The 13,328-nt window shown below is 46.7% G+C and overlaps 1 protein-coding gene across 1 annotated transcript in view; it reads left to right on the forward strand.

Moving 5' to 3' along the window:
• DNAH10 (dynein axonemal heavy chain 10) overlaps positions 1-13,328 on the forward strand; it is a 2,725,177-nt gene that overhangs the window by 90,712 nt on the left and 2,621,137 nt on the right. The window contains exon 5 of the mRNA XM_069619694.1: positions 7,720-7,835. Coding sequence (XP_069475795.1) covers positions 7,720-7,835 — 116 coding nt within the window. The remainder of the gene's footprint in view (positions 1-7,719; positions 7,836-13,328) is intronic.

The raw sequence follows: 13,328 nt of genomic DNA on the forward strand, positions 1-13,328 counted from the left end.
CCAGTGAGATTTGCCCAGGAGCTGCAGGTGCAAGAATTCTTCTGGTTGGTTCCAGGAGCCTAGTGCATACCTTGGTGAGGAAGAAATGCAGAAGGCACTGATGAAGAGCTATTCAGGACACTTCACCAGACTGAAGAAGGCGAGTTCCAGCGACGGCAGTCACATACAGGTGACAGCATGCGTCCTTCCAGTCGTGTTTGAAGGAGACCTTCCAGAACAGGATCCCTTTAAGCTTGGAGGCTGGAATTCATCAGGAAGGCGACTTAGACCACAAGCTGGCGACTACCAAAGTTCCTGCCACGAACGTGGAATGGCAACCATTCTATTGAGGTTGCCCACTGGAGAGCTGATCAGTCCTAGTGAACTAATGGGGAACACCAGGGTTAAAGAGAGCAAACTGGTCTTCCCTGAATTTATATCATATCAAACAGACAATGGAACTGGTTGATCTTATATCCTTCCTTTCGTCAGAGTCCACACATAAGGAGGAACAGCCATCCCAATGAGTGAATAACAATTTAATAAACACTCTAAACCTGTGTTTCATATTTCTCACCATTTATTTAAATCATTAGGTATGTTTTCTAAAAAACAAATTGGTATCAAAAGTTAATTACGTAGTTCTCTACCAACATGAATTTTAAGCTACACCCAAAACGGCCACTTGTAAGTATGAATGATACAAATGCCAGTTAGCTAGTTATTACAACGAGACTAACACAGTGCAAAACATACAACGTGACAAGAACATTATTTTACAACACTGTATTCGCACACTGTAAACGCATAACTAGTGCCATAGTGAATTAAAAGACACGCTAATTGGAACAATGCATGTGTGTCAATATTTAGAGCAAACCCAACATGTCTCTTTCCTGTAAATTGCAAGAAATAGCTTATTTGGGTGAAATTCTTCAGGCGATCAATAATAGTGTAGCTATGTCGCAAGGGTTACTGCTTCATGATAAAACACAAGATGAGAAAAGTTCACTTCTCTCCCTATGGAACTCTGCAGAAGAAGGGAAGGGAAAAAGTAAACACAAAGTTTTAGTTCTTGTGATGGGGCTACTAATAGTTCTTCACCAATTGTGCTATAAAAATAATTAATCAATGGAGCGGCTCTCACACTTACCCGAGTTACTGTTTTGAGTCAGTGAGTGGAGCTGGTCAGTCCCCCAGGTGGTCCGGGAGCACTTCTGGAGGTTCAGGACGGCTGATTCCTCAAACGCGTCGGGACTGGTTGGCCCCACCAGTCCAAGGGTAGAAGCAACACATATGGCCTTTCCAGATCAGGAGGTCCAACAGGGCTTCACTGGGCCAAACACATGAAGGGATGCTGGGCCTCTTCGGGAGTCATCCACAGATTTTCAGTCAGCTGCTCTTCTACACAGGATTCTTGACTCCAACGCTGATCTGAAGAAATTACTGTAGGAGTGCTTTTCTTATCCAAGATGCTGCCAGGAAGCAAGTCCAAGCCTACCAATGGTATGGATCTGCACCATTCAAACAGCCAGGAGTGGTCCAGTCGGGGCCAGCTGTGGGTTTCACTCCTGCCACAAACCTAGATTTTCAGTCACCACAGATGCCCCCCACCCCCCTCCCCAGGCCAAGCACACACAAAGGCATCACTAGCCCACGAAGCAGCAGCTTTCTTTGGCAAGTGCATGACCTTATATGGGATTTCCTGACCTGATATATGTGATCATATTTTATTTATTCCGTGCCTATACACAAGTGTTTCAAGGCGCGACAAGGCAGGGGAGGGGAACAAGGGAGCGGGGAGGGGACAAGACGACGATCTTACTAGGCCCAGTGACGGTGAGATTGCATAATTGAAGGGGAGAGGAAAGGGGAGAAGTGCCGGGGGAAGGGGAGGAGGAGCAAGTGCTGGACATAGGATAGAAACATAAAATAATACAGGAAGTGCGCCAGCAGGTGGAAGTGGTTAAGTGCAAGGCTTAAGTGCAGACAGCAAGTATTGGATAGTGCAGGAGTGAAACTGGGAAGGCAGGGACCTGGGCCTGTGGTTCAGAGGGTAGCCAGGAAACAAGGGCAGTATCAGACCGGAGATCAGCAGGAAAGAGGAAGAGAGAAGCCAGAAGTGAAGAAGAAAGTCTTGAGCTGCTTCCGGAACCTGAGAAGGTTCTGCGCAAACTTCAGAGAGGCTGGGAGGCTGTTCCAGAGGGAGGCACCAGCAGAAGAGAGAGATCTGCCCCCAGCTTGTTGCTTGGAAAAGCGACTGACCCTCAAGGAGTTGCAGGTAGAGGAGCGAAGAGCTCGAGTAGCAAGCTACTTCAGAAGAGAAAGCTGGAGGTATTTTGGTACCAGGCCCCAGAAGGTCTTGTGCACAATGCAAAGGGTCTTGAACCTGATCCTTGCAGCCACTGGGAGCCAATGGAGAGATTTCAGTGCTGGAGAGATCAGATCCCTGGGTTTGAGACAAGGACAAGTCTTGCAGTCCAGTTCTGGATGAGTTGCAGATGACGGAGAGTAGAGGCGGGCAGATTTAAAATTAGGCTGTTACAGTAGTGAAGCCTAAGGAGTACCAACCAGAGCTCTAGAGACAGTGAGCTTCCCGGGGAAGGAGAGGAAAGGAAGAATGCCTCTGAGGAGGTACAGTTGATAGTTAGCTTCTTAGAGACGTCATTGATGTGAGGCGAGAAGGAGAGTGTGGATTCAAAGATAACCCTGAGGTTCTTAGCCTCACAGGTTGGAGCAGGAAGAGAGCCAGCAGAGGCCGGCCAGAGAGTGAAGGGAAAGATGCGTGCTGGTGAGCTGAGGAGGAGGCTCTCTGCCTTGCTGGCATTCAGGCAGAGATCATTGGCGGAGCACCACTCTTGGATTGCAGACAGACAATCCAGGATGAGAGAAGGAGTAGAGGTGGCAGAGGGAAGCCTGAAATCGAGCTGGGTGTCATCTGCATAGCACTGGAAGTTGGAGCAGAGCGCTGCAATGCAGTGGGCGAGAGGTGTCCGGTATTGCTTCAACAGCCAGGGAGAAAGGTTAGAACCCTGGGGAATACCACAGTTGGAGTGCGAGATAGTTGAGAGGAATCACCCAAGTTGTACCTGGGAGGGTCGGTCAGAGAGGAAAGAAGTCAGCCATGCGGAGCCAGTTGAGCATGGTAGCATGGTTGACCGTGTCAAAGGCAGAGGAGAGATCAAGTTGGATGAGGACAGAAGGGAGATTAGAATTGAGATTAGAGAGCAGTTCTTCATGGATGTTCAGGAGAGCAGTTTCTCTGCTTCTGGCTGCTCTGAAGCAAGACTGATGGTCATGGAGACCGCCCACAGATTCAGTGGGACGATTGAGCTGGGAGATGGCCAGCTTTTGGGGGGAGTTTGCCCAGGAATGGAGTGATAGAGATTGGGCGAAAGTTAGCTGGAAGAGAGGGTTCTGCTGAGGATTTCTTGAGAAGAGGCTGCACAAGGGAGTGCTTCAAGGGGGAGGCGACTGTTCTGGAGGTGAAAGAGTGGTTGCAGAAGTCAGCCAAGGCTGGTGCGAGTGTGTTAATGTGGTCCTTGATGGTTTTGGAGGAACAGGGAAGAACCTGTTTTGAAGAAGTTTTCATAGATCAGACTTGTCTAGAAACCTCATTAGGGGAGAAGAGAGGAAAGGCAGAGAAGTGAGCAGGGTTGCCGCAGGGGGGCCTGAGGAAGAGGGGAGACTGGAGGGAGAAGCAGTGGAAGCTGAGAGTGTGGACAGATGTTCTGGGTTTTTGAGATGAAGTGAGAATTCAGGGCCGTACAGAGGTCCTGGGAAGGAACAGGAGAGGTAGAGATTGAGGCAGGATTGGCCAGCTCCTTGCAGATTTTAAAGAGTCCGGCTGAGTTGTTAGATGCCGCTGAAACACGTGCTTGTATCTGAGCTCTCTTCTCAGTGAGGACAGAGAGTCGTTATTGCCTTTGGAGCAAGTCGCAGGCCAGCTTGTCAGAGGATTTATAAGATGCCAACAGATCTAGGGGAAATGAGAACGGAAGTCCAGGTGAGACGGAATGAGGGAGGGAAAGTCCTTCATTCAAGAGGTGTAGGAAGTAATGTTAAGTATTGGCGACTAGCCCACAAGGAAGCAGAGTGTCACAAAGTGTTCAGTGGGCTCTGAGAGAGAGCAGGCTCAAATCAGCCACCATGTGATTATGTGGGGAGTAGAGGGGCAGACCCCCAGACATGGCCAGGCAGCAGACAGGGAGCAGACAGGGCTTTCGATGCAGGCCTTAGAACAGACGTGCCGGCTCCCGTCTCCCGGTTCCTAGGATTGGCCTGGAGGCCTGCCAATGGGAGCGGGAGCAGGCCAGGCACACTAACAAGGGGCACTGCAAACAATGGAGGCGGCCAGGATAGCAGGGCAATACTGCAATAAACAAAGGCATCTTCAATTTCAAAAACACGTGTTTGCATCCACGTGGGTGATGAAATGGGATGCTTTTCGGAAAAGGTGATTCTCACAATTAAAGAGGGAATTGAAAATGCAAAAAGGTGGAGCGCAACGCCCAAATACTGTGGTGGGGGCTTACCAGCCAGGTGGGCACAGTGTTAGGGGTGCTTAATGATGGTTCCGGAGCACTGATCAGCTGCTCCTCATTCGCCACACGGAGAGATGTAGAGACTCGGGCCTTAGAACAGACGGGCTGGCTCCCGCCTCCCGGTTTCTATGATTGCTAAAGAGAATGACGTTGGCCAATGGGAGCGGGAGCCGGCCAGGCACACCAACAAGGGGCACTGCAAACAATAGGGGTGGCCATATTAGCATGGCAATGCTGCAGTAAACAAAGGCATCTTCAATTTCAGAAACACCTGTTTGCATCCACGTGGATGAAGAAATGGATCGCTTTTCGGAAAAGTTGATTCTCGCAATTAAAGAGGGAATTAAAAATGCAAAAAGGCAAACGGGTGGAGCGCAAAGCCCAAATACTGTGGTGGGGGCCTACCAGCCAGGTGGCCACAGTGTTAGGCCAGGGGTGCTTAATCATTGTCCCGGAGCACCGATCTGAGAAGGCAGGAAGAAGACCAAATAACAATATGGTCAAGGAACAAGTGAAAATCGCGTGTTGTGGCCATTTTAGGGCACTAGCCACGTTTAGTAGCCATGCACAGTAAACATGAATGTGCACATTATAAACGATGCAAAAATTGTAAATATAGGTTTGCTGCCACCAACTTGTCTTTAGGCACATATAAAAGTAACCACAAAATCTGAAGTTTAAAAGACTAGGGCGATACAAAAGTATGCTGACTGAACTGCATTTAAGATGCTGTGTATGCTGTGAAAAAGTTACCTAAAAAGGTAAAAAGACTGATAATCTGAAAGGCTGATCATTTTCCCCATAGTAATAATTAGTAATAATTAGCAAAAGGCCAGGGAGTGATGCTGAAGGCTTCACTTCCCTTTAAAAGTCAGGACCGGTTCAAAAACCAAAGCAAAACATTTGGGGGTCCATAGAACTATGGAAGGAAAGTTGCAAAAAGAGAAATCTTTCTTAACAGTTACATGTCCACCTCATGTGAGTTGTCGAGCCAACTGGCCTCATGCAAGTTGGAGTGCCAGGTCCAACAGCTTGTCACATTCCCTATAGAACTCCCCAGGGAAATCACTCATTTCCTTAGGGCATCGAGGTTCTTGTGCAAAAGGGAAAGAATCGCCCTCTTGGTCAAAGATGTCTCCCATCTTTGTCATGATGCTCCCATAGGGATCGGAGCGGGCACCTGAGGAACTTTAGCATAGACGGTGCCAATGGTGCTTTTGAGGAAGGAGCTGGCACCAGCCCCTTGACGTAGGACAACAGAGTGGCTCTGCACCATGATTGGTCTTCACCGGAGTGTGCCGGGGGGCCGCGCCTATGGGTATGAAGTCACAGTTCCATGCAGGGTCCCTCCCGGCTAGTCCAAGTGCAGTGGGTCTTTGTTGCTGCTCAGGCTGAAGCCGTCACCACTGGGGACTTGGCAAAGTTGTCTAACATCTTTAGCTGAAATGCCTCCCATTCCTCTGGGGTGGAGGATTGGGTTGGGAACTGTACCTACAGTGCCATCTCTTCAAAGTAGTCCCTGGAGCAGTGACTTCTCTTCTTCAAATAAGAGTGGTGCTTAGAAGACTGCTGGTAAGCAAGACCTCTTGTCGTGCTTCTTCTCGTTTCAGGCTGGGACCTATTTTATGTCTGTGCCCAGGGATCTCAAACAGCAACCCCTGATGTCTTTTTCCATGTGGGAAAAGATAAATAGGTTCGTGGCATGCACTTGGAGGGCCTTCGGGTACATGGAATGGCACGACCGATAGTCCTGGGGGTTGTGTTCCTCGCCCAAACAGTAGAGACATATTCACAAAATGGATGCGCCCATGTGCTTGCTTTTGCGAATTTTGAGCTTGAATAGCTCAAAATTTTACATAAGAAGTTTTAAAACAGAGAATGCTAGTATTTTCTTTTTGTATGTTGCCTATCTATTTTTTAAATAAAAATATTTACTAGACCATCCCTTTAATAAACATGAACATAGTGCATTACATTCAGGCGATGTGACCCTCTTCCCGTATGTGACAAAAAATCTTTTCACATACAGGTTGACTTTACAAACAAGGGTTATTGAATGATGTATATGGAGGCATATTTTAGCAATTCTTCCAGTCAAGTCATTACAAGATGACAATGTATAGACGTGTTTCTTTCCTATGCTGATAAGGGAATTCAACAGTAAGAGTGTTTGTTCTATATTCAAGTCAGCAGGGTGACTCACCGTAGCAATGGGGTTCTGTCTCTATACTAGGTGCACATGCATCAAACTTGTGGCTTACGGATGTAAAAGACTTTTACGTTTGGGGTCATATATGTTTAATCATTGAATAATAATACGCTGTAAACATATTGGGCCTCATTACACGGATGGCGGTAAGGGTTTACCGGTACCGATAAGGGTACCAGTGCCGGTAAACCCTTACCGCCTTACTACAAGGTCCCTTTTCTGGGACCCTACCTTAACGGCTGGTTTTACCAGCCATTAAGGACGGGACCCGCAAAGGGACCTTGGAGGTAATTATGGTACTGCAATTTGCGGTACCGTAATTACCGCCTTCCCCATTCCCATTGAGCCCTATGGGGGCAAACATGGGAATGGGGAAGTGCCATGGTGAATGGGGAATTACCGCCCCCACACACCTTGGAATAGGGCGGTAATTCCACCATTCACCATGGCGGACTCAGTAAAATACCAGCGGCAACCATGGCGCTAATAGCGCCATGGTTACCGCCGTCCGTGTAATGAGGCCCATACTTTTTTCTATTAAGTCAGTAATGCTACCCTAGAACTCGTCGACATATTTAGGCCTCTACATTAGAGTATTCTTTGGGCCTGGAGGTAATTTAATAATACATACTCACACACAGGTTTTACTTTATATAGCTTAGGGATATAAAAGAAGTGCGCTTTGTTTTGTATACAAGATACTGCATACTACTCTACATGTGCTCTTTGAACCCTGGCTAAATATTATTGTTATTAGACTATCCATTCTACAGATCAGCTGTGCATTGTTTTATTGGTTCAAAACTGTAAGTGATGCTTCTTTTTCAATATTGTATTTGTATCTTATCACTTGAAACTATTTGGGAGTAAACTGTAGAGAACACACAATCATATCAATATTTCTCTAGCAAACACTAATACATAAAATGTATTGATTTGAGTGAATTTTAAAATATTTGTGCATCTAAAATGATCCATTGTTTTTAGAACCTATAGCTGAACCTAAAGAGATGGATGAAGCTAATAGTTATATGCCTAAACTGGTGGAGTATGGCATACTGAATGGGCACCCTCTGATGATGCTGCAGCATATCTTCTCACAGGTTAGTGCCTTTCAACACACAAGTGCATTTTGTTTGAAAGTGGAACCAAAGGGCATAACGGTAGCATAACCCTTAATAAACCCCATTGTTGGTATGCTTGAAAACATTGCTTATTTATTCTTATTTCTGAAGCTCTGTATATGAACTTGGTGATGTACCATAGTATTTATAGCATATATAAAACACATAATTCATATTTGCCAGTCAGCGCCTGTGTCTTCTGAACAATAAACACGAATATGGTTAGTTTCCTCAGATCAAAATGGCTTTCCTGATGCCTGCATCCACCCTGGTTGTCAGCCCGACTCCACTGCTCGTGCATGCACCCCCTTGTGGCAATTTGGTTCTCCATACTATGATGGTCTTTCCTACCTGTCTATGCTCACACCTCTTTGCATCTCTGTTTTTGCTGCCCCATGGGCAAAAAAGTAAAAGGGGGAATTAATTTGTTCTCCCCTCTCAAGATGCTATTTTGGTATGGGCCCTTTCCCATGAACTGTCACACACAGGGTGGAACAGAACAGCTTTTGACTTCTTACACAGTTCATCGACAATTATAAAGTGAAATAACAAAATAGAAAGCCATCGGGCGAGCAGGATGGTAAAAGGAAAAATATAGTCTACCTAGCTGCCTATGGTATTCCTACTGGGTTCCATCGACGGGCAACTTGTGGGCCCGGATCCCTAGACAATGTGGAACACTCCTGGGGTTTTTGAAGCCCACCACCTCTTAAGGATTGTCTCTGTGCATGGAACCTGGGTTCTGATAGGGTCGTAACCTGGGGATCTCCTCTGTTGACGTTCTCAGGGATGAGGTCTGGGAATTCCTGTGGCACCTATGTGTTTCACTACACAGTTGAGGAAAGGAGTGTTTTACAATCAAAGCTGTGAGGATGTGTGAAACAATAAAGTTTATCACCTGCTCTAGAAGGACCAGTCGTCCTGAGCTCAAAGTCCAGGCGCCATTCTAGTAAGCAAGGTGCCTGAGTGGTCACACCTAGGAGAAGCTCTCCAACATTGTACCGCACAGTCTCGTGGAGATAGTGTCTCATAGCACTTTTTAGTCCTTGCTGGATGCTGGACACTGTTTGGCGTTTGTGTCTGAGCCGCTTTGTCTCCTGAATCGGTGTGATTGCCTCCAGCAATGGTTGGACCTCTCGTCCTCATGGACTGGTTAGTCTTATCAGTGGTTCAGGCTCCACACTAAGAAGTCTCTTGGGCTTATTTGCCATAGTTGGGTCATCGTGGGCAGGTATTCTGCCCTAAGGATAGGATTTTATTTTCTCTCTACCTGTGTGCTAACTATAGGTTTCTCTCTGGCTGATGCTGATGGCCTCCTCACGGCCATCCTGCTCTAAGCCACAACTCAGTCTCTCTGGACTCACCGTTTCTGGTCCTAGGCACCTGAATTGACTTTCCATGCTTTCATCCTGCGTGTGCTAACTGAAAGCAGTGATCCACGTTTGCATACCAAGCATGAGTGCCTGCCTCTGGTCACTTCCTGATTGCTGTATGTTTTGCCTTGAGGCCCTAGTCACAAACCATGCCAGGCTTTGTCACTCTGAGGTGTATAGAGCTGGGTCTCCTCCTCTGTGCCTGGGCAGCCAGTTCAGATTATGTGGCATGTATTTCTGTACCTTACCAGCTAACTGTGAACTGCTATGTTTGTGTGTCTGCGGCTTCTATACCGACTATGTGGTACCCGCCAAATATCTATTCGAGGCTCATGTTTTCTTGCTCTTCATTACCTTTGGCAGAAAGGCTGGGAGATCACCCATTGACATCCTCAGGGGCTGCATCACAGAGTGGGTGGTTCCCCATTGCCCCCAGAGTTCCTTAGTATCGTCGAAGTATGCATGTGAAGGTGCCCTGTTCAGAGCCTGTAAATTGAAACGAAAGACAAAATTTGCCACCCACGGCCGGGTGCTAAACGCTTTTATGCCTAGGCAAGGGTTAAACAGAGTTTGAGACCCTGAGCCAAAATGATCTGCCCTCAGCCTCTTCTTGGGCCAATACGTCGGCCGTTCTGGCCCATAACACCTGCTATTACTGGTTCTATGGCAGTACATCGACAGGTGTAATTTCGATGGGTTTTTTGACAAGTATTTTTTTACCAAAAAAAATGAATCAAAATTGATTTATTTTTATTTTTTGAGGGTTCACCCAACCTCCCCATCCCCTATTGATTTTTATCTATTCCCAACACCCCCCCTATTTACACTTTTTCAAAAAGACAATGAAGATTGCCCATACTCATAGCGCAGGGTAGTCTTGATTCTATTGAAGACACAGAGGCAAGCATTATGCTGTACTTTCTTTAATACTGCAACTCGCAGCTTTTCAAATTTTTAAAATTTAAACTTCACCATTGTTGTTTTGTTCCTCTAAGACTAATGAAAATTCCAACAGTTTAAAGAGTTCAAAAGGTTTTAACTGAAAACTACTAATCCCCATGAGCCTCCAGTGTATAGTAGTCCTGAGGCTCCCAGCTTCCACCTATCAGCGCAAAGGGCCCAGTACAAGTAGCTTCAGTCCTGCGCCCTTTCCTCTTTCTTTTGGCAGTGAAACTCTGCCCAAAATTGAACGTAACATTGCTTGTACCATTCAACCATCTCCATCTCCAGTGAGATCCCATTCTTCTCTAAGTCCTCACTGTTCATTTGGCAAACTTGAGCGTAACGTATGTGCCCCCGAAATCAAAATTTGCTCTCTTTTACCTCTACGTCTCAGGCTGCCTTCTGGTCATCTCCTGTGAGAAATGGAGAGTGAGATTGTTAGGGTGGGAATACGCTAGAGAGTTCATGCATCATGAATATACATGTCACATTGAAACTCCTTGCCGTATATTGGGCGGGATATAATGCTCGCTCTGTGTCTTTAATAGAATCAAGACTACCCTGCGCTAAATGCATGGGCAATCTTCATTCTATGTCAAGAGAGGAGGCGAGCATTATGCTTGTTCAAAGCTCTCTACCACTCTGTCATCTCGAAACTGGCTTAAAATAAAAAGTCTTAAATGTTGCTTCCGAAGACCAGTCGGCTGACTTCATAGTGTCTTGCAGCAACACTCCTGCTGTGAAGGCTCTAGATGCCATTTCCCCTCTTGCAGTATGCATGCCAAATTCGGACAAATCTATGCCAGCCCAATGCATAACCTCTCTGACCCATCTGGCTATTGTGCCTGTAGCTACAGCGTGGTACGGCTTCCTACGTACTATAAGCATCTTGGTTACTCCCAATGGTCTAATGTTGGCTGTTGCTAGCTCATAATCTTTTATGCACTGCGCTACGTATCTCTTCTTGTTCTCTAGAAAGTAGGGGTAGGAAATTATCTTAGAATCACATTGTGTTCTTTTTGCAATGCTAAACACTACGCCTTCTGGGTCCGAATATCTTCCTATCTATCCATAGTGCTCTTACATCCGATTATCTCCCACACGCCACTAAGCAGAGGAGCATTGCTAGTTTCCCTGATCATTGAGATTGTGAGAGATTGCTGTTTTCGGCCAGTTGAGAAACTGCTGGAACACTTCTCTGACGTCCCAGGGAACTGCGTATTTGGTCTCTGGTGGTTTCTTCAACTTAATCCCTTTAAGTAGGGGGTTAACTGAAGGGTGTTCACCTAAGGGCTTACCTTCTATTCTATCGTGCTCTGCCGATAAAGCAGACCTATAAACTTTGAGTGTCCTGTAGGCGCATCCGTCGTGAAATCTGTCGTCTAGGAAATTGAGAACCTGTACTAGAGGAGCTGAAATGGAATGAACACTGCGTTCTGTGCACCAGTCGGACCAGCGATCCCAAGCGGCGCCATTGCTCCGGATGGTAGAGGGCACCCACAAGTCTCTAATGCAGTCGGCCACACACAGCAAAATGCCCGACAAGTCCCATCTTTTCCTGAAACACTGCAAGCTAATAGGCAAAGATTGCCTCTCTCAATTAGAGTATGTGGCTGGCTGTACGGGTTGAGCAGAAGATTCCGACGATGCAGAATTATCCTCGGGAAATCTGAGGAAAGTTCCATCGCTACTAGAAACCAGGCCTGGGATCTCCACAACGGGATTATCATCACTATCGCCGCAGAATCTCTGCAGACTTTGGCGAAGACCCTCGTTAACATTACAAACTCCTGACCAAAGGTGCAAAAAGGCATCTGTTCCCACTGCCCCCGGGTCTATCCTCCAACTGAGGTACTTGGGAGTCTGTGCGTTCAACCAGATCTAGGGTACCCCAAATCTCCTGTAATCGTGTGAAAACCTGTGTGTGGAGCTTCCAGTCAGTGGAGTCCACGAGATATTGTGACTTCCAGTCTGCTACAATGTTCTGCTCCCCTGGTAAATATTCTGGTAAATATTTTGCCGCTATCGTTCTGTCATGTTGTAGGCAGTGGTGCCAAAAATCTTTCGCAAGCTACGCTAACATCCTGCTGGATTTGGTTCCTTCCTATTTTTGTTTATATAACAAACTGCCGATATGTTGTCCATCTTGAGTAAGGCTCAAAAGTTGGCCCTGTCTTTGGTAAAAGCACGCACTGCGAAGAACCCTGCAAGAAGTTCGAGACAATTTATGTGTAACCGCAGCTCTTCTGCTGACCATTTCCCCACTGGCTCTATCCCTCCGCATCTGGCTCCCCAGCTGGCTCTGCTTGCATCTGACTCTATAATTGTATCCGGGGTGTCGCCGAAAATCACTCAGCCGTTCCAGGCCTCCATGTAATAGAACCACCATTGAAGCTCTGCCTGGGTCATGGGTGTTGCACCGTCGACTTCATCAAGAAGGCCTTTTTGAGCCTGCTGTCTGGATCGACCACCTCTTGGGAATCTGTGTTAACCCCTTCTTTTTGGCTCAGCGGGGTCAAAGAGGGCAGCCTCTTCCGAGACTTCTTTTTTTTTTCCACAAAACATTTTTATTGACCATTTGCACATTACAAATATCAGCAAGCTTCATACACCTGAATGCAGACACATGGGCATTAGGCATGAGCATGAGGACACAATTGGGCTTCCTTTTGACTGGCTTGGGTCCCTCACCCGGGGTAGTCAGCTGGGGACGGTTAGTTCAGTACAGTTCTCCCAGGCAGATTTTGCTTGTCCGAGGGATTCCCACTGCCCTGTTAAATGTGCTTAAGGTCCTTTTGTAGTTTTATTTGACCCATCTGGTCAGGTGTGGCCGATGTGTTAGCCCCGGGAATTTCTCTGCGTATTCCAGGAATGGGGCCCAGCTGCTATATAATTTACTAGCTGTCCCCGGCCACGCATTGCTGTGACTCAGTCTGGTTAGATGGAAAAGAAAGAAAAGAGAAAGCGCACGTTTTTTATGTGTTTAATTTCACAATGACTCTGGCGGTTCTCCAAATTGAGGCAGTTTAATTTTCCTGGCTGCGCAACAAATTCCTTTCATTTCTCCATTAAATTTCAGAGCCTTGCAATAAGTACACACTCCAGTCATGGTGCCGATGAGAACATGCTGGCTCAAACTATAATCATCAGCTGGGTT

Source organism: Ambystoma mexicanum, chromosome 10 (assembly GCF_040938575.1).
Source record: "Ambystoma mexicanum isolate Mex_15411 chromosome 10, UKY_AmexF1_1, whole genome shotgun sequence".
Lineage (NCBI taxonomy): Eukaryota > Metazoa > Chordata > Amphibia > Caudata > Ambystomatidae > Ambystoma > Ambystoma mexicanum.